Genomic DNA, 20903 nt, shown 5'->3' on the forward strand with positions numbered 1-20903 from the left:
TCTAACTAGGGATGCAATTTATTAATTCAAGTCACGCAAGAGTCGGTCCGCGTTGCGGGATCAAGATGCGGGGAACCGCCCAGGATGCCAGGCCAAGATGGGCAACATTGGCAGGTGGTGAGAGTCAGGCGACACGCTTCAGTTCATCTCATCATCTATGACTTCACTTCATCGACATCCCCTGGCCCTCTTCAGCCTGTAAACCCTCAAGCTTGTCGTCTCCCTGTACCCACCCCTTTAGCCCTCCACAGAAGAACAATGGCCACCTCGTCGTCGACGCAAATCACCCCCGCCGTAGGTATCCTCTCGATAGGTGACATGGGCATGGGGGTTGCCCGGCTTCTCCGCCATCACAATTACACCGTCTACACGGTCGCCAAAGGTAGAAGGCAAGTGTTTTCAGATTCTCACCCAGATGACATTGGACTCCTTGCTGAACGACCCTCAAGTCAACATACCCTTGACCGGATCAAGTCGTCGCAGATCACCTCCTTGGAATCGGACGAACAGCTCGTGGCCGAGGCGGACATTATCCTGAGCATCGTGCCTCCTCGGGATGCCATAGCGACGGCTCGAAGGGCGCTGGAAGCCTGCCGCTCGCAGACGGCGATCAAGAGGCGCAGCGAACGACGAGGCACCACGGCTGTATCGCAGGCGCCGAGTCTGACGTACATCGACATGAATGCCATTAGTCCCAAGACGGCCCGATCCATCGCCTCCATGTTCTCGACACCATCGACTCCTGCCTCGCCCCGAAGACTGTCCATCTCGCGCACATTCTCCTTTCACCCGAAGAAAGAATCCGAGCCAGAGCTGGACCCGATCCCGATTGACTTCCTCGACGGCGGCATCATCGGGGCCCCTCCATCACTCAAACCGGACCAGACCTGGAAGAAGCCGTCGATCGTCGTGTCCGGGCCCAAACACGCCGAGCTCCTGACTCCCGCGATGATTGAGCTGATGAACATGCGGATTGTCGGCCCCAAGATCGGCACCGCGTCGGCGTTGAAGTCGTGTTTCGCCGCTTTGACCAAGGGCATGACGGCGCTTTCGATCCTGTCCTTCACCACGGCCCAGACGTGCGGCGTGCTCAAGGAACTCCAGGCGCACCTGCAGGAATTCAGTCCGCAGCTGCTCGCCTTCGCCCAGGGAGGCCTGGTGAGCATGCCGCCCAAGGCGTACCGCTGGGTGGAAGAGATGCGCCAGATCAACGAGACGTTTGCCGAGGAAGGCGGATTCACCAACGCCGTCCTCGCCCCCTCCCCCTCTTCTCACAACGGATCCGACCACGACAATCACGCCCGTCACCAATCCCCCAACGGCACCCTCATCGGCGGTACCGGCAACGGCAACGGCCACGGCCAGCGTGGGACGGCAGGCGTCTTTGAAGGCATCGCCGACGTGTACAACTTGATCGCAAACGACACCGTCCTGGGCGACGAACGCGTCGAGCGTCGCAAACGCGGCACCAACCCCGAGGACGTGGCCGAGTGCGTCAGAGACGGCATCGCCAAGAAGAAAAGGAAGTTGGCAGGTGACGAGTCCGAGTTGGAAGTCGCCTGGAGGGGCAGCTGGGGCGCTTGAGAGCCCAGCAACAAGACTTTGAAAGTCCTACTCCCAGGCTTCGTCTGACTCTTATAACCTTACCTAGCTACATAGGTTCAGAGTGAGTTCCGCCCCCCTTTATCGATATCGCCGTCGACACCCATCCACCTGAAGAGGGGGGGGAGGGGGGGGAAGAAAGGGATAAACGTCCCAAGTTTTTGGTCTAGGTTGGGATGGGATGTGACGGTCATGATCTAGATTCTAGATTCCATTTGTCGTTTTTTATGTACCGACTACCATGCAATGAAGTACGAACGAATGTTACGGGACACCTATATAGATTTTGCTTGAATGATGTCTGGTTGAGCGCACGCGGCTGCTGCTACTTGGATTTCAGATCCTACATCAAAGTGACATGGATGGTGGACGATGGGATTACATGATGGGATGGATGACAGGAAGTTTTCGGATATTGTTAGCACCGCTACGACTATGTACTGCTCAAGAGAACCTCACACCTTTTTATCTTCTTCAATATACTAGGACCAGCGAGAGTATTCAACGACGCGATGAGCTTGGTAGCCTAGCATGAAAAAGCTTTTCACTGCGGCGGTGTCTCGTCCCTGACCGCCTCCACCGACGACGACAGTTCACTTCAGAGAGAATCAGAGGCCAATATCACAATCGGAGCGTGGCAAGCGATGGCCGTCTCCCGCATTCTCTGAGCGTTCCCGCAGGCCCCATATAGTAGAGTCGACTTGAAGCCGAGCGTGAGCTGTGTCGTGAGCAAGCCCAGGTCGAAGTCGGTGTGGTCGTTGATATACTGTTGCACATGCCTTACCGCTGGGCCAAAGGGCGACTGTGTGAGGCTGGCAAAGTGGGCATGTGATTTACCCTGACCGTCGAACTTCTGCCAGTGACGCAACGTCCACATCGTCCTCGTGCGGTAAGCGCGTAATGCAGTCTTCAAAGGCTCACACACAGATGTTTCCTCGAGCTCGGGGAGGGAATCATCAAACCATGCCTTGGCTGCGGTGAGGACGGCGACCACATACTCCAGTCGAGATTCCTTCGTCACGGTGGAGACCGGTGGGAATGGTTGTAGGACCTGGAACATGGTGTCGATAGAAATCAACAGATCTGCGTCAACAAACTCGCCCTTCGCACGGACCGCGCGACCGAGAGTACGGCAGTGATTGATGTGTCGATTGTATTCCTCCCAGCGTCCGGTCCAGACACAGACAACAGCGATCATCACTGCGGCCAGCACTGTGGATAACGACGGTTGTCTCTCCTTGAGGACGGCTTGTATGGCCAGATGCATGTGGACAACTGACTGCTTAGAGAGAATTGACTGCAATTCTAGGCTCCAATTCGACGCTCGAGCCTCAAGCACCAGTGCCGTTGATGCAGCAGAGAGCAGGCTATGCCTTACGACATCAAGATGCCATGCAGCTTGTGGAATATACCGCCCGAGAGTGTTTCGTATCGCATCCGCCGGACAATCGGTGCCCCCTGGAGTGGTCAATCGGAGCCAGAAATCCAAGGCTGTCTGAGCTTCGGCAGTCGAATAGGGAGATGTAAACACGCCATCATACAGCGACACAATGGTTATAGGTCCTTCCAAAGCATCATTCGCGGATTGACTCCCGCGATAATGACCGGAACGTTCGCTCCAAGGTTCAAATATCCAAGGTTTCGGGTTGTCCGCATAGCCGCCACAGACTTTGCCCAGTTTGATGCAACTACAAATCTAGCTGGTTAGCCAGTCAATCTAGGCAGCGGGAGCGGCAGCTTGTGATACCGTTGACACTGCGGTTTCTCCTCGCTACATCTCACATGGCGGGCTTTGCAGGTTTTGCACCCTGTCCTCGCCTTGGGGTGCCATGCTTTCCGCCGTTTCGGCAATACTGGATCAGCCATCGCACGGGAACTCCCTACTGCTATTTTGCTGGACAGACAAAGCTTGGAAAACGGAGGCCGTTTGCAGGTCGAGTTATTGAGATCCTGATCGGAGAGCCGTTCCCGGGGCCAATGACACGTTCTAGACTCTCAACCATCGCTGTGAAAAGATGCACGCATGAGGGACATTTCTGGAGGCAGAGGAAAGCGGAGAGGGCATGTTTTATCTGCAAAGGGAGAAATGAGGCCTCCCACCTTGTAGGCGAGAGTCATCGGTTGTCCAATTAGTCCCGAGTTCCTCGTATCTCGCCTGCTTGGGAGCTGAAGGGCTCCTTACTTGGTGACATCGGGTGAACATAGCGTGTAGGGTACAAGGCAGAGCAAGGATGAAGCTCATCCTAGGAAGGAGTCTTCCTCGAACAAAGGGAGTGAGACGCACAGACCAGCATTGAAGTCAGTGACTTGGACGCAGTTACAATATGCTCCACTGTAGTGGCAATTGACAGCACGTGACAGACCGGAGACGATCATTAGCACCGGAACTGGGCATCACTGACATTGCGCCTAGACTGCGCTGCATCCTCAACCCGTTTGTCTATTCAAGAAACAACCCGCCAAATCTTCACCTTCCGCCCCGAGGCTTTTCGTTTGCTGACAGTAGAGACAGTGACAACTTGAAACTGTCATCGCCTTTTCCTCCCTCCCTCTTTACCCGGCGATGGCTTGAGTTGCATCGCCTGGCCGACATGCAAATCGTTGAAACACCCTCCGAATTCCAATCCTGTCGGTACAAGACAAAATGCCGCTCGATCCTTTCGAAGAGAGACATCCCAACCCCCTGCCTCGTATCGCCACTCGCAGGACCTCTGTCGGGACAACGGGCCATGAAGAAGGACAGGACTACTGTCGTATTTGCCGGGGCGAAGGCACCAGCACACAACCTCTATACTATCCGTGCAAATGCTCTGGCAGCATCAAATTCGTCCACCAAGAATGCCTGATGGAGTGGCTCTCGCATTCCCAGAAGAAATACTGCGAGTTGTGCAAGACTTCTTTTCGATTCACCAAACTCTATGACCGGTCCATGCCCGCCACCCTGCCGTTTCCCCTCTTTCTGCGCCAACTGGCTCGTCATGGGGCGACCGAGTTTGCTCGCTGGTCCCGCTACTTGCTGGTGAGCATCATCTGGACCTGCTGTTTGCCTTGGTGCATTCGGCAGATATGGAGAGGCTTGTTCTGGCTTGCAGATGGGGACTGGGTGGATGAGTCCAACATACAAGCCATATCCGACCGTTCGTCGAATACAAACGGCACGGATGCCAGCCCTGGAGCCTCGCTTGCCGCCTCCCTGAACTTCACTGTTCCTGAACAACTTGAGAAGATAAAACTGGTGTTTCCTCCGATGCAGATTTCTTTGGCTGACATTGCGCGGCTGTTTTCTGGTCAAAGCGTGTTTGGCAAAATACTTCGCTTCATCCTATCCGTCTTCACCCTACGTTTGAGACAAACCGATACCCCTGGACAAGACCAGATTTCCGTCGGGGAATTTTCTCCAACGACCAGGAGGCATCCGTCACTGTTATCCGATGTTCAATTTATATCGTCATGGTCCAGTTCTCCTTTGGCTAACCATATCACGGTCGACGTGATCGAAGGCCAGCTGATCTGTGTCTTGCTGGTTGCCGCATTCATCCTCGTCTTTTTGATCCGAGAATGGGTCATCAATCAACAGCCGATCCTGAATATGCCCGACCCGGACGAAAATGCTCAGGCTGACGACGCGAGACCACATCTGCCTGCCCATCTACCGCGTGTCCCCCGTGCTGGGGATAATGTCGCAGACGAAATAGCTGCCATGGAGGATCTGGCAGCACAGTTACCTCCTGATCAGGTAGCTCCGCCTAGACCACCTCCTAACCAACACCGCGTTCCTCGTTTCGGCAACAACATCGCGGATGAGATAGCAGCCCTAGAGCGTCTTGCAGCTGAAACGCCTCGAGAGGAAACGACACCGCCAACGCTGTCCCCACGTCATGCTCTTACGGACGATGATGTGTCTAGTGGAACTGGACCTGAATTTGAAAGACCAATTTTCAGGACTAGGTCGCAGAGCTCATCAGCTATTGCCGGCACTGCTCAGGAGCAGCCTGGTCGCTGGCGAAATCCAAGGGGGAACGATGTGGATACAAATGAACCTTGGAATCAACTATTTAGAAGACACAGCGCTGACGACACCGAAGCTAATCACTATCTTCCGTTAGTGACTCCAAGTCCTCCTCTCGTCGATGCGGATGGTGGCGAGGACTCTCCCATCCGTATGGAGCGCTACTGGTATCCTGAAGATACTTCCGAGATCTCCGAATCTGAAGGACTGCAGTTCTCAGAGTATCGGCCATTCAGACAAGAAGAATTGGAACCAGCAGAGACTTCTAGCCGGAGAGTGTCGTTTGCAGAGGTGTCAGATGTGGGTGACGATGCACCGAATGGACTATCGGTCTCGAGCATTGATCAACATGAGTCTGATTCAGATGCACCCGCCATACCCACACCCGATTCGAATGATGCGGAACAACTTCTGCCGTCAGGGGCTGCCGCATTTGATGGTGAAGGCCAGGAAGTCCCATTCAACATTGCAGATGATGTTCAGGCTGAGGAAGTTCCCATATCTGGGGACGAAAATCCGCTTGAGGATACCCCGTTATGGGGAAAGATATCATATTGGCTCTGGCACACGGATTTTGAGGCCGACGAACAGCCTCGTGCAGAGCCTGGCGATGCCCCACGCGCAGAGGACCAGGACGAGGAACGCATTGTGGAAGATGTCGATGCAGAAGCTCCCTTCGTTCCGATCCAAAACCGAGATGCGGGACCTGCCCAAGCGCTTCCTATTGCCATCGAGGCACAACCTGCTGGACCTGCAGAAGCGAGGGAGCCTAACATGCTCTTTGGAGTCGATCTCAATGAGGCTAATCAAGACGACGCAGAAGATCTTGATGGCATCCTGGAACTTCTTGGCATGGAAGGACCGATTTTTGGCATGGTTCAGAATGTCATCTTCTCCCTGTTCCTCATCACGGTGACCTTGGCGGCTAGTGTCTGGTGTCCTTATATATGGGGCAAGATTGCACTGTTGTTTCTCTCAAGTCCTACCAGCATGTTGGTGAAGGCGCCACTATTCGTCCTATCACGAACGGCGGATATTGTGGTTGATATCATTTTCTTCGTGGTCGGCCTGACCGGCTTTCTCCTGAACCAGCCTATAAAAATCATGCAAACTATGATGTCTCTAGCCATGCCACGACTCGGCGGCATCATCGACACCACCACATTGGAAGGCTTCAGCCTTGATCTGAGTCAGAAGAGCGGTCTGCGCTTGGAAAAAACTCTCTCCGCTGCAGTTCTTAGCCTCAAGCCCGACTTGCCGACGTTTTCGATGCAGTCACACCAAGCACTCATCTCTTTCAAGACCGGCCTATATACAGCAGTCCAGTGGATCGCTTTTACGCTCGCCCAGGGTCAAACAATGTTGACTAGGAACAGCCAGAGTTCGGATACCATGTTGACCTCCTTCTGGTATGCCTTGAGATCTATTCCTACTCAACTTGCGAAGATCCCTCAGCTCTGTGAATATGCGACGAACTATCTGCGTTCCCTGTCCACGGATCTGGGCTCGCCATCCTCTGGCAACGGAGATGGGATGAATCCTTCTTTGGCTGAATGGGGCACAGAAGACCGAATCCTCACAATTTTGCTTGGTTATGCGTTTTTCGCCATTGCTGGAATCGTCTTCCTCGAGATTGCTCATCTCATCCTTGGCTTGAAAGAAGGCGAAAGGGTCGAGGGCTATTTTGCGGACTCGCTACGACAAGCAGGTGGAGTGATGAAAGTCATTGTCATCATCGGTATCGAAATGCTGGTCTTTCCTTTGTACTGTGGACTGCTCCTGGATCTGGCGCTTCTTCCCCTGTTTGCCGACGCCACTGTTGCTAGTCGCATCGCCTTCCTGATGCGCACCCCTTTGACCGGAATATTCATTCACTGGTTCATCGGAACCTGTTACATGTTTCATTTCGCCCTCTTTGTATCAATATGCCGGAAAATTATGCGAAAAGGAGTCCTGTATTTTATTCGAGATCCTGACGATCCGACGTTTCACCCGGTGCGCGATGTTCTAGAGCGACCAGTCCCAGCACAACTGGGCAAAATTGCATTCTCGGCGTTGGTATATGGTGGCCTGGTTATTGTCTGTCTTGGGGGCGTGGTATGGTCGATAGATTGGTTTGGCGTCGTTCTCCCGATTCAATGGTCGACTCCGGAACCCAGGCTGTCGTTCCCGGTCGACATCATCTTTTACAATTTTCTACTTCCATTTGTTTTGCGCCGGGCCGAGCCATCGAAAAAGATCTCCGCAATGTATCAGTGGTGGTTTCGGGGATGTGCCAGGTGGTTGAGATTGACCAACTTTCTTTTCGGGGAGGAACGCAAAGAAGAAACCTTCAGCCACTCCAACCGTTTTCCGTGGAACCTATTCACCAAAGATGCGGCGGCAGAACCGAAACGTGACGGACGCTATGTTCGAGCACCTGCATCCGACTCTGTGCGCATCGCCAAGGGCCGACAAGTCTTTCTTGAAGTGACAGAAGACAATGAGAGGGTGGATGGTGCGCCAGAGTTATTCTTCGCCCCTCATGGCAAGAAAAACCCTCAATTCACCAAGGTCTATCTTCCTCCGAACTTCCAAGCTCGAATTACATCGTTTGTGATCCTGTTGTGGTTCTTCGCCGCCTTGACTGGCTCCGCGTTCACTGTGGGACCTCTCATTGTCGGTCGCAAACTGACTCGAGTCCTCTCGCAATCTACTCAACCACCAAATGATCTATATGCTTTCACCATTGGTATTCACATTTTTGCAGCGGTCGGGTATGCAATCGCCTACGCCGGACCGGCTCGAACTTATCTGCAAAAGAAATTCAAATGGTCCGGAAAGCAGTTTCTCGCTTCGGTGCTGCATGTCCTTGGCCTGACATACCTTGGGATATTCACCACCCTCATTCTTCCGTTCGTCGTCTCTCTGGTGGTAGAGCTGTACATTCACATTCCGATCTTTGACCTGCTCGAAGTCCTCAGTCATCAAAAGCTCAACCGCGACTCTTCACCGCCCTCGTCTTCGGCCCCGACGGTTTCGGCTGGACCAGCAACCACCAAGCCTTTCCCGCCAGCCACGATATTCATCCTCCAATCATGGACTATCGGCCTCGTTTTCCTACGCCTGATCTCCCGCATCCTGGCTCACGTCCTCCCACCTACTGTGCGGCCGGCCAGAGCTCTTCGCGGGATCATTCGCAACGGCATTTTCCACGCCGACATCCCTCTCGCGTCCCGCGCCTTCGTTCTCCCGGCTACGATCATCTGTATCACACTCCTTATTGCACCTCTTACTTGCATGAGGGCCATCATCGGCATCTTCCACATTTCCGATCGAGGAAGGCAAATTCGGATGTACCGTTTTGCGTATCCGCTTTTCTTGTGCTTGATGGTCAATTATGTAGGATTGCTATACATAAGGAGAAAACTGGAGAGCTGGAGGATCAAGATCAGGGACGAAGTGTACTTGATCGGTGAGAGGTTACATAATTTTCATGAACCAAAGCCAAGGTGGAGGAGTGAGGCTTTGTCAAACGGGAAAGGCAAGGAGATAGCTTTGTGAGTATGAGAGCGCTGTGTCTGTTCAAGCAGGGCGTGGCGAAGGTATGAACATGAGTCATGATTTGCTCTAGAGATAGAAGATTCAGGCATATAAATACAAACACGACCCTTGGTCAAAGAGAATGGTGTCTTTCGGTATTCTTGAGGCATGGTGGAAGGGACCATGAGATACGTGCGTGAAGGTCACGTGGAAGCATTGGTACGGTGCATTTTACAGGCGACATTATACAACTACGGTGGGTTACCACGTCTGTGGCTGTCCAGCGCAGGCACGCAGCCAAGCAAAAGCCGCAAAGCCACATATCCCACAATCCACCTTGCCACCCCGTCCATCCCACACCTGGACTCGGTATGACATGCACCATCCATCCACCACTGAGAGCCACCGTCGCCCGTTCCGTTGGTTGTCATCGAATTGAGCCCGCGGAGCATGTGCACAGTTGACATCATTGTCGTCTCCGATCTGGGACAGACCTTCACCAAGAATCCATTCTCATCGAAGATACAACTGTCGATCTGACAGCTTAATCTCCTGGTTATCACAAACACCTTCTCCCTGGTCCCTTTGTTCTTGGGGGTTGGCCATCCGTGCTTCGCCTCTTACCTGGTGGTGACTGGTTGCTACCCTCCGCGTCGCAGGTTTTATGCAACTTTGGTGCTGGGTGACGCAGTTGGCTGCAAGTTGTGCCTCGCAAGCTTGACGCTTGAACTGCCCCCTGCAAGTCTAACTCGCTTGCAGGCTTCACAAAGTCTCCTCACCCCCAGACATCCTCCATAATTTTCGAAAGACGGCAATTGAGCTACCATTTACCTGGTCATCCCGTTCACCACTCTTCCTCGGCCATCATTCTCACACCACAGAGATTCGCTCTGAAATCTTCATCTCTTTCCATAATTCCTGTCTACGTCCCTTCTTCCTAGTACGTCGTGCAGGTCTATCGGTGGCATTTGGGGTGCTGCTATTTGCTCATCCAGCACTGGCCGAAGTACCTTCCTTCTCCAAAAGGTTGGCAGTCCAATCAGCACACTGGGTGGGAGTGAGGACCAACCCTCAAAGTCGTATCAGCTGCGATGGCAGTTGTTGAGAATGGAAGACCTATAGAGAGTGTCAAAGACAGACCCAATGGGCACGCTGTAGGACCGCCTGCACGACAACCTGGTCGCCAACGCTCTCGCCGGAGCTGGACCTCTTGGTTATTCAACACCTCGGCAAGGTATGTCTAACAATCAATCCATTTGTCAAAGGATGACTTCTGACTGCTCCGTAGGCTTGCCATATGGTACTGCCTCCTCACTATCCTCTTCAGCTGTCCCTCTTCGCGGACTACCCTCACCGATACCTCTCCACGAATATGTGAAACGTACCTTTCAGCAAAGGAATACATCCAACCTCATCTGCAACCATATTACGATGAATATGCAGCTCCTTACGTTGCTAAAGCTGAGCCATATGCACACCTAGTGAAAAGCCGAGTGGTGCGACCTGCGACCAAAATCGCTGTCGTCAATTATGAGAAATATGCTGCTCCGCGGATCGACGCCGCAAAGGCATACTCTCAAGCGCAATGGGAAAAGGCCGTCATGCCTCAAATTAACCTGGCACGGGGAAATGCTGCCAGGTTCTACGAGAAGAATATAGGACCCCATGTCGACCAAGTCATCGCACAGACTGCGCCCTACTACGCCCCAGCACGAGATCAAGTCTATCGAGTCTACCAACAGCATCTTCTTCCGGCAGTGGAATACTCCCTGCCACATCTAAATAAAGCATACAGTCTCAGTCAAGATTTCGCATTGAACACTGCATATCCTCTGCTGCGACATGCATGGTCGGATCTCGTCATTTTCATGGACGGCACGTTCTGGCCCTTTGTAAAAGGTCTTTACATCGATAATGTTCGGCCTCAGCTGGTCATGATCAATGAGAGGATTGCCAAGTATCGGGAGAGTCGCCAGTTGAAAGCCGCCATGGACGAGGTAGATAACACCCAGTCAACCTACGTCGCCTCCGCCACTCCAAGCGCGACTACGGACACAATGGATGATGTGTATGCTCTGTTTGATTCCGAAGACGAAACAGAATCCTCTACTACGACTACATCTCAAGAAGCCGAGCCGACTCCTGTTGAACGTGTGAAGCGGCCAGTTGAATATCCTATTGCTACAGAGGAGCAAATTGCTGAAGACCTTCGAACATGGCAAAAGAAATTTGCTGTTGCGGCTGACAAGGGCAGCGATGATCTACGAGAACGGGTTGAGTCCATCGTCGACAGTCTTGTCAAGAGTGACATTGACGGAGTTGGTCGAGGATTGGCGAACGCTTTGCAGAAGACCGTAGAAAACGAGTTGGAGAATGTCAAAGCGAAGATCAAGTCAACCGTTGCGTCACTCCCTGACGATGCGAGTGCGGAGGCTGTGAAGAAGGCAGCAGAAGACATTCTCGGATCAATCAGATCTTCGGGCGCTGAAATCAAGGGACGCGCCCAAAATGTCCGAAACTGGTCTCAGGGCTTTGAACAAGGCTTGATCCAAAGACTCGAGGCTGCCTCCGCCTCTACATTGGAAGTCTTAGATGGTATCAAAGACATCGGGCTCCAAGAGGTTGGAATGCGCTGGTCATGGATGGAAGGAGTTACCTACAAACATTGGCAGAAATTTCACGAGCTCCGAAAGACGCTCGACGAATGGAAAATTGAGGTCCAAGACGTGGCCATGAAGAGTCCAGAAGCGGAAGCAGCAATTGAGACGGCTCGACAAATCCTGGAAGAATGCATGGCAATGACCGAAGACGCTGCGAAAGAACTGGTCAGACTCAAAAGTGTTGCTCAATGGAAACTGAAAGCCCGCGATTCCTCGGACGATTTTGAAACTCGAACGATGCCGGCAGAGGCGGTTTCAGCTGCGTCCAGTTTGGTCTCGGAGCTTCGAGGCGCACCCTCGGAAGCTGTGGAGGCGGCCAGCTCTGTTTTATCACAGGGAAGTGACGCTGCTACCGTAGCAGTCTCATCTGCATCCTCTGCGGCCCTAGGAACCAGTACTGGCACCGTCGAGTCCGCGACGTCGACAGCCAGCGAGTTTGCGGGCGATGCTATTTCGTCAGTCTCTTCCATGCTGGAATCTTCTATTGCGGAGCCTGTTGAATCACTCGTGTCTGATGTCAGTGCCGCTGCCGGAGAGGCGTACGAATCTGCAACCGGAACTGTTGTTGAAGGCACTCCTGTGACGGTTGAATCCCTGCTCTCTGAGGCAGAGGAGACTGTTTCGGACTTCACGGAAGATGTGATAGAGTCGGCAAGTTCTGGGACATCGTCATTCGAGTCCATTGCTTCATCATCAACAAATGAACTCCCTTCAGTAAGCGCGGCTATAGATTCAGCAACCACCAGAGTATCGAAAGTCTTTGGAGGTGCAATGGCTTCAGAGGTGAAGGGCTCGATACCTATTCTGGATGACGTTTTTGACAATAGCGAGGAGTCGACTTTCTCCGAGAACATTCAAAGCGTGATCAATGACGCCGGTGATCGCTATGCAGAGGTTAGCCGCGCAGTATCTGAAGCCATGTTCGGAACATCTCAAGGCAAGGTGGAGAGTATCACATCTGTCGCGAGTGAGCAGTATTCCAGCGCTCTAGCAGCGGCCTCCAACGCCTTGTACGGCACGCCTACTGGCACAGCTGAAAGCCTTGCAAGCGCCGCATCTGAACAATATGAGCAAGCCGTGGCGGCAGCGAGTTCAATCATCTTCGGAACGCCAACCCCTGTCACCGAGTCGTTGTTTCTGCAAGCCAGCTCCCTCTACAACGAGGCCGTCAGCAGAGCCGAGGATAACTACAACGCCGCAAAATCGATCGCTTCTCAGCAGATCTCTGGAACCCCGAAACCTGTTCATGAGCAAATGTTTTCCTCAATCGAGTCAGCTTATTCGGGTGCCGTGGCTGCTGCAAGCGGTAGACTTGAATCAGCCCGCAAGTCAGCATCCAGTGCACTTCCGGAGACCAACCCTCTTGAGTCTGTCTCGTCTATGGCATCGTCAATTTTGCAAGACTCTTTGGCTGCAGCTTCGGCTCAATACTCGAAGGCTAAGGTTGCTGTCGGAGCTACGCCTACCCCTGCCCATGCGAGATATCTCCAAGAGGCGAGAAAGAACTACTATGCTGCCGTTGGGCTAGCGCACGAGCAGTATGATGACTTTATTGCGGCAGCTTCGAGTGCGATCTACGGGACACCAACACCTGTACTGAGCAGCGTGTCCAGCGTGGTATCTGTTGGGATCTATGGGACACCGGTGCCTGCGTACCAGAGCCTCCTTGACGCAGCCGCATCCCAATACTCGGAAGCCTCTTCAGCAGCTGCTTCGAGTCTGGACGCATTCAAATCATCCTCGGGCACAACGGTACAGAGCCTATGGGATGAAGCCGTAGCAGCTTACTCAAGTGCCGTTGGTGCCGCCTCGTCCTCGCTGTCATCTGCTTCATATGCTGCCAGCACTGCCGTTTATGGCACTCCTGCCCCGTTCTACCAGGCTGCTTTGGAGACCGCATCGTCGCAGTATGTCGTTGCTACCGCCGCCGCCTCTTCCCAATTGTCACAAATGCTCGAATCAGCCTCCTCTGTCCTTGGTGAAGAGGAGACTTCTCCGGCACAGAGCGTCCTTGACTCTATTTCGTCACAATATGACGCCGCCATTTCTGCCGCCTCGTCCTCTCTCTCCGCAGCAAGCTATGCGGCGAGCACAGCCATTTACGGCACTCCTGTCCCTTACTATCAGAGTGCTTTGCATGCGGCATCGTCACAATATGCAGTGGCTTCCTCGGCGGCTGCTTCTCAGATGTCCGCATTGTTGGACTCGGCATCATCGGCAATGGGCAAAAAGGAGACGGCCCCAGCACAGAGTGTACTCGATTCTATCTCTTCACAGTATGATGCTGCGATCGCTGCCGCTTCTTCATCTCTCTCTGCAGCAAGCTACGCGGCCAGCACAGCCGTATACGGTGCTCCAACTGGCTCCGTTGAATCGATTTCCAGCGTGGCATCTGAAAACTGGCAAGCCCTGGTCGCGAAGGCGAGCGAACAGATTTACGGAACTCCCAAGCCCTTCTATGAAAATTTCGCAACCCAAGCTGGAGAATATTCTGCCCAGGTCACGGACTTTGCGAACGATCAGTACGTCGTCATCCAATCGTACGTCTCGGAGTTGATAGTGGGCAAAGAACCTGATTTCACTGAGTCGGTCATGAGTCGCCTCAGCTCCGCCTACTACACAGGGTACAGTTCGGCGTCTAGTTTGGCAGGCGAGGCGTACAGCTCAGTCTCATCCATGGCATCCTCTGTTTCCTCCGTCGCCTCTTCCTACTTCACCCCTCCTCCAGAAGTCTCGTCTATTTTGGATTCAGTAACAGAACAACTGAACGCCGCAGTCGATGCAGCAAGTGCACAGGTGTATGGCACACCAAAAGGAAGACTCGAACAAGCAACCTCGGTTGTGGCTGATAGTTACTCGTCAGCCAGCGTGGCAGTCAGTGAAGCCATCTATGGTACTCCCGTTGGTTATGCAGAGGCTGCGTCTTCCTCGTTTGCGGAATTGGCAAAGAGTGCGCAGGATGCCGTGAGCATTGCTATTTATGGGACGCCTACAGGGACAGTTGAATCATTGACCAGTGCGGCGGCCGATACATACGCATCTGCGTCGTCCATAGTGTCGGAGAATGCGGCAGCAGCGGTTTCCGCAGTCAGCGATAATGTCGAGAGTCTCACTGCCAAGGTCTCGCAGGCTATTTATGGTCCTGAGCAGAGTTATATGGAAAGTATCAACTCACAGATCTTTGAAGCCGTCGAGAGTGCGAATAGCAGGATTGCTGCTCTAGCAAGAGAAGCGGCTGAGAGCGCGACGGACGCAGCGAGTGCAGTGAGCGAAAGCGTGGAAAGCATAGCCAGCGTGGTGAGTGAGTCGGCGAGCAGCGCGACCAAGTATGTGAAGGACGAGTTGTGAATGAGCAGGCGACTAGGTGGAAGAATCTAGAAAGAGACTGGGGCAAGTCTGGGGGAGTGTGTGACAAGCGCTGGAGGAGAAGAATGGACGAATACGACATGATGAATCGATGTGAAGAACGAGACCAAGTCGCCTCCCTCGACCTGAACCAAAAGTATTTGCACAGTTGACGAGTCCGAAGTTCGAGGTCAACAAGCTCGAAGGAAGCTGGAGTTGGAGCAGTTGTCGGGGCTACCGGGGGGAGTCGGAGAAAGTGTGACTGTATATCGACGGTGGTAATCTCTATCTCTCTCTCTCTCTTCGTGGCCTGTCTTGTCTGCCTGTGTCAATCAAGTCTTTGCTAGTATTGGAATCCGTGTGGATGGGTTGTTATCGGCGTTTTCTATCCGTGCCAATGATACCACCTTTCTGTCTGTCTGTTTGTCTGTCTCTATGCTATGTTTGTATGTCTGTATGTCTATATGGATGTATGGATGTTTGTATCTATGCTGTTGTTACCGTCTGTCTACTCACAGTATACCTCGTACAGTACAGTACACATGTACTCGATATGTTTTTTGGTGGTTTTTTTTGTTTTTTTTTGTTTTTGTTTTTTTCTTTTCGCTATACCAAACATAATACTACCTACCTACCTACCTACCACCTGTTGATTGGAATAGAAACCGACCCCCGGAGTATCCGATTGATTAGACGTCTATTCACTGCAAGAAAGTGTACACACACATACATAGGGCAGAGAGGTATGGATAAGATAGAGAGATAGATCGACAGATAGATATGATGTAAGATAGGATATATAGATAAGGTACGCGAGCGTTCGTTCCGTCTTGTCGGTTCTGTTCAGGGGACCTTTGTAAAGCTCGACCTCGTAGACTACAGACACAGATACAGACACAAACTGTAGACTGCAAAGTGTAAACTGTGTATGTATGCCCTTTTAGGGTTGTGCTTATGTGCATGTTGTCGCTATGGCTAACCAATGCATGCATAATGAATGCTATTGCCATACCACGAGCACTAACCATACCCATGCATGTCCCATGCCAATGCCAATGCCAATGCCAATGCCAATTCCATACCATGCATGCTATGCTATGCTATGCCTTGCTCCTCCCATCCTCACATTCATTGCCCACCCCCGGTAAAATGCAAAAAAAAAGTACAAAGACGCTGCTGGGGCTTCCAGTCCTGCCGGGTAAAAAGTCATGCTCGCAAATCCACAACTCCGCTTCCATAAAACATCCTTAGACGTTGTTTTCAACACAGACCCGTAAACCCGCCACCAGTGCCTGTGCCTGTGCAGGTGCCTGTGCAGAAAGCACAATCACATTCCCAAGTGATTAGGCGTCTCCCGTTCCAACACAGAAAAGACCAGAAAAGGGCGTCGAGAGGATTGTTTTGCTGTGAGTCAAACAATCCGAAACCAGAACCTCAGAGCCTGACTCCAAAGCGTCTCTTCCAGCAGCGCGTCAGGTGCTTCTGCTGCCAAACGGACATATCCCTTCCCATTCTTTTCTTCTCTTCTTCGTTTCTTCCGTAACCACATGTGTCGCGGCATCCTCAAAACTCCACGGTTCGGATTCATCGAATGAACCAACCCATGAACTGTCCAGTAAACATTAAAATGCTAAACTCAATAAGTACCAAGCGCTCACCGTGGCAATAAGGACGGAATTTCTGGACGTTTGGTAGTAACCCATAACACATTACCGAATCTGACGACGGCAGGTCTCATCAGCCAGATGATACCTCCCCTCGGGTCCATTTAAGGAGGTAGGCAGACCACGTTGGGGACGAGAAGGAAGCATCAAGATCATCATCATTCCATATCTTCATCCTCGTCATAATCCTCGTCGTCATCGTCCAAACTCTCCATGGCGTCTTTGATGTATTGCGCAGCCTAATTCCAAGTTAGTCACCTTCGCATCATGCAAATCTTGTAAAGCATACCTTTGGATCCAAGTTCAATGCCATGGTGAAGGCCCGCACAGCATTTCCTTTGTCTCTCAAGGTCTTGTAAAGGCGTCCCATCAAAAACCACACATTCGCCTCGTCCGGGACTACATCCCTTAATATCATCAATTCGGCAAGCGCTTCCCGCGGACGCCCTAAGCTCATCAAACATCGTGCTTTCTTGAATCGACTTAGGGCCGATTGAGGAGCGAGGCTACATGCGCGACTGTACATGAGTAGCGCATCATCTGGATGTTTCTGTTTTTCCAAGACCAGGCCAATGCAACAAATCAACACCGCGTTGGTAGGATTGATCTTCGCTGCCGTCCGATAATGCTGCTCTGCAATATTCCACTTGCCCATTTTCTCGTACACTTTCCCTAGCCCGTACCATGCATTGTAATGTCTCCCATCTGCAGCAATCGCGGCTCGATAGGCTTCAAGGGCTTTTTCAAATTCCTCATTGGCAATGTATTCATGCCCTTGGAGCGTGAATCCGTACGCGAACTGCGGGTCCAGTTGAGTGGAGCGCTTGAAGCATTTCAATGCTTGTTCGTGTTCCCGCTGGAGAGAGAAGGAATTCCCGATGGCGCACCACGCTTGAGGCGATAACCGATCAATCTCGATAAGCTCGTGTGCCAGGTAGGCAAGTTCAATATCTGATTTCAAGTGCCAGAGGACTGTCGAGTAGACTTCCATGTCTTCGAGCCGAGTAGGCGCAAGTTGTCGGACGCGGATGAAGAATTTCTCAGCCTCGGCGTACGACGCTTGTTCGTAATAGGCCTTTGCGATTTGGCTCAGGATAAAAGGTGTCTCGCGTTGTGACGAAGGAAGAGCATTGTACATCTGGATGGCGGTTTGGCAGTCATAGTTAGCCAGGCAGAGTTGCGCCGAAGCGATCCTCCCACATAGATCCAGAAGAGTTTGGAGAGCTTCTAATTCTCGGTCCGCAGTGGATGGTGCTCGTGTTTTGTGGTTTGGCAGAGGTGGTACCGGAGGTGCGTTTGCATGAGTGTTTTTCTGTTCTTTCGAGTCCACGTCCATTTGGTCTGCCGACCCGGTCCTGGTTCTATTTCCGCTCACGACTCTCCCTACCGTTGACGCATTGGCAGTTCTGCCCTTCGCAGCTGGGGCTTTGGCTTTCTTGATATCTCGTCCTTCTCGGAGGCCGAGCGTGTTTGCCAGGGACGAAATCTTGCTCCCAGTTGTACTAGTCGCGCTAGGTGGTCTCGTTGTGTTCAATAGCCGGTTACTTCTTCTCGTTCCCTCGGTGATACTTGAAGGAGCAGCATGAGATGATGTTGGTGCAGGCTGACCTGAAACTGTTCTCTTAGAAGGTGCTGCTAGCAGTGGCTGCGGAGGATCTTGCAAGACAGTGGTTGAATCATCCGATGCACCCTTTGCCTTTGCCCTCATCCTAGTAGATCCTGATTTCCACCTAGGGGGAGGGTCTGCGGATGTTTCGGTCAAGGTCTTAGCTTTTCTGATGGGTGCTGGTGGAGCTTCGTGATAATGGTTGTTAGCTTGGGCCCCCTGAACGACACCCTCGTCCCCGTCTGCGTCTGTTGACGGAGTGGCAAGACCCTCCTCGTCCAAAATTGTGCTGACCGTGTTGACGCTCATCTTGCTGCCATTAAGCTTTTCCCATAGCACTGAGTTTGCCGGGTGCTGCTGCGTGCTTGACTTTTGCGTCGTCGAAACGAATGGATCTGATGGTGCTTGCGAAATCATGCCCGGTACCCTCTCCGCCGGCGCATTTTCAACTCTTGCGCTCTGCTGCTGGGCTGAATGTGTCGCTGCTACCATCTCATTGTTCAGCTTATAGATGTTGGGTACACTGATCTTCGCTCCAGCATCACATAATCCCATAAATGCATCCCACATGAATGGGTTCAGTTTCAGGGACGCCGCCCAGCACTCCACAGCCATATCCACGTTTTTGTGCGCCTTCCAGAGCTTCCCTTTGAGACATAGCACGGCAGCAGCGTCAGGAAGATGTTGGCGTCTTGACTCATTGTGTTGGCCCCACGTGTTTCTGTTTTGCCAATGGTGTTTGCACTTCTCCAACGCATTGAGACCTTCCACGATCCGACCGAGCTCTAGAGAACACTGGGCGAAAATGTAGCCACATCCTAGGTGGATACCTTTAACAGCTGCGGCGCGTGAAGTATCCCACGCAGCCTTCAAAAAGCCCGATTGGAATTGACAGTATGCAAGCAAGTAAGCAGCTTCGGGGGAGCGAGGTTCATAGGCAACGAGACGAGAAGCAAGAAAGAGGGCGTTTCTGAGCAGGTTGTTGTCGAGGTGGTAATAGATCAGTTGGCGGAGCTGGGCGGCGGCAATGTGTGGTTGTGTAGGCGCCATGACAAGATCAGGCGACGAGCCAGTCGAGCGAGAGAAAGAAGCTGAAAGATATGTCGCGAGAGTGCTCAGGTCCACGGAGTAGGAAGGAGACGCGATCGAGAGGTCATGAGTTCCACCCTCCCAGAGGCTGCTCTGTCCAAAACAACTGCGCCACCGCCGTCAAGGTGCAGGATGAGATGGATTAATGCATGGAAGGCGTCGTCTGGTCAGTAAAGGAACGCAAAGCCGACAGAAGAATGTATAAGGAAGGAGAAGTGAAGATGGTGTTGTGGATGAGTATCAATAGAATAGAATGCGGCAGGTTACTTGTGAGTTTGGGCTGGTGTTGTTGTTCTGTTTGCAGCGCCGACACTGCGGTGCCTTAATAATTACTAGTGAATGCTCTCGAGGACCAGCCAGACAGCCCTGCAGTGCCCTGGGTGGCCCGGCAAAACTGTGGCTGGAACCTGCTCCACGTCTACCGTAGCCGCCGTACCGCGGGGAATGTTCACAACTGCTTCAAATTGTCAATCAATAATAGAGGATTACAAGGTGATTGTTGTGATTGTCCTGTTTTTGTTTCTTTCTTGGAGTCTGCTACGGCACAAACACCTACTGCAGGCTAGTAGGGGATCTATATTCTGCACCAGTTCAACTCCTTTCGGTTCATGTCGAGCACATCTCTGCAGGCGCGCAAATTCTCTCCCCACCACCTACCACCTAACTGATCACTTACTTCGCAGTCATGGCTCAGGTGAGTGACAATCCCCGTCCCTGTCACTGTATTCGTGTCGCTGACTAGGACTTCCAAAAAAGAAAGCTGCCAAATCGCTCGCCACACGCAACACAGGCCGTCTCCGGCAAACACACCTTATAACCCTCTCAATCCACATTGTGTTTCTCTTTCTCAAGTTCACCCTCCGCCGCTCTCTGTCCCTGTGGCCCTATCTCTTGCTCAGCGCTCCTGCCATATTTCTCGAAGTATATCTAGACGTCCTTGCCCGTCCGACATATCATCCTAATGGCGACTTGAAGAAGGCTGGGGAGGATCTAGACGCAAAAGGCCTGACGGAGTTCATGTGGGACATTCTGTACTGGACCTGGATCAATCTCATCACAGTCGTGATCTTTGGGAATCGTGCATGGTGGCTCTATTTGGTCGTTCCTGCATATGCTGTATATTGCATTGTCGGGGCTGCGAAGGGCGTCAAGGGAATGATGGGAGGACTGGCTGGAGGCGGTGCAGACGGCGACGACGTGGCACAAAGTAAGAGACAGACAAAGATGGAGAAAAGAGGAGGCCAAAAAGTCAAGTATAGATAGACAAGAAAAGCAATGTTTTCAGTCTTGGTACACCATCGGTCAAACCTGTGGATATTGTTATGTTGCACTCCTACCGCTCAATGTACGCCGTCCTCCATCCGCCAATTTTCTGCCTTTACATGGTCCTCTGAAGATCCCTTCCT

At 52.3% G+C, this 20903-nt stretch overlaps 5 protein-coding genes across 5 annotated transcripts; 3 read left to right on the top strand and 2 right to left on the bottom strand.

Annotated features, from left to right (window-relative positions):
• Window positions 1–258: 258 nt before the first annotated feature.
• AYO21_01087 (hypothetical protein) lies at window positions 259–1584 on the top strand (the record flags this gene model as incomplete). The annotated part of the gene is made up of 1 exon (XM_022651071.1): window positions 259–1584. The coding sequence occupies one exon, from the start codon at window positions 259–261 to the stop codon at window positions 1582–1584; it is 1326 nt and encodes a 441-aa protein (XP_022516549.1).
• A 616-nt stretch (window positions 1585–2200) lies between these two features.
• On the bottom strand, window positions 2201–3433 carry AYO21_01088 (hypothetical protein; the record flags this gene model as incomplete). The annotated part of the gene is made up of 2 exons (XM_022651072.1): window positions 2201–3270; window positions 3385–3433. 2 exons carry the CDS (start codon window positions 3431–3433, stop codon window positions 2201–2203), a joined length of 1119 nt encoding a protein of 372 aa, XP_022516550.1.
• Window positions 3434–4246: 813 nt separating this feature from the next.
• Window positions 4247–15141, top strand: AYO21_01089 (hypothetical protein; the record flags this gene model as incomplete). The annotated part of the gene is made up of 3 exons (XM_022651073.1): window positions 4247–9065; window positions 10256–10367; window positions 10422–15141. 3 exons carry the CDS (start codon window positions 4247–4249, stop codon window positions 15139–15141), a joined length of 9651 nt encoding a protein of 3216 aa, XP_022516551.1.
• Window positions 15142–16960: 1819 nt separating this feature from the next.
• Window positions 16961–19458, bottom strand: AYO21_01090 (hypothetical protein; the record flags this gene model as incomplete). The annotated part of the gene is made up of 2 exons (XM_022651074.1): window positions 16961–17041; window positions 17092–19458. 2 exons carry the CDS (start codon window positions 19456–19458, stop codon window positions 16961–16963), a joined length of 2448 nt encoding a protein of 815 aa, XP_022516552.1.
• Window positions 19459–20182: 724 nt separating this feature from the next.
• On the top strand, window positions 20183–20760 carry AYO21_01091 (hypothetical protein; the record flags this gene model as incomplete). Its single annotated transcript, XM_022651075.1, has 2 exons — window positions 20183–20191; window positions 20254–20760. The coding sequence occupies 2 exons, from the start codon at window positions 20183–20185 to the stop codon at window positions 20758–20760; spliced, it is 516 nt and encodes a 171-aa protein (XP_022516553.1).
• Between the last annotated feature and the right edge of the window lie 143 nt (window positions 20761–20903).

This window comes from Fonsecaea monophora (assembly GCF_001642475.1).
Source record: "Fonsecaea monophora strain CBS 269.37 chromosome Unknown Scaff4, whole genome shotgun sequence".
Lineage (NCBI taxonomy): Eukaryota > Fungi > Ascomycota > Eurotiomycetes > Chaetothyriales > Herpotrichiellaceae > Fonsecaea > Fonsecaea monophora.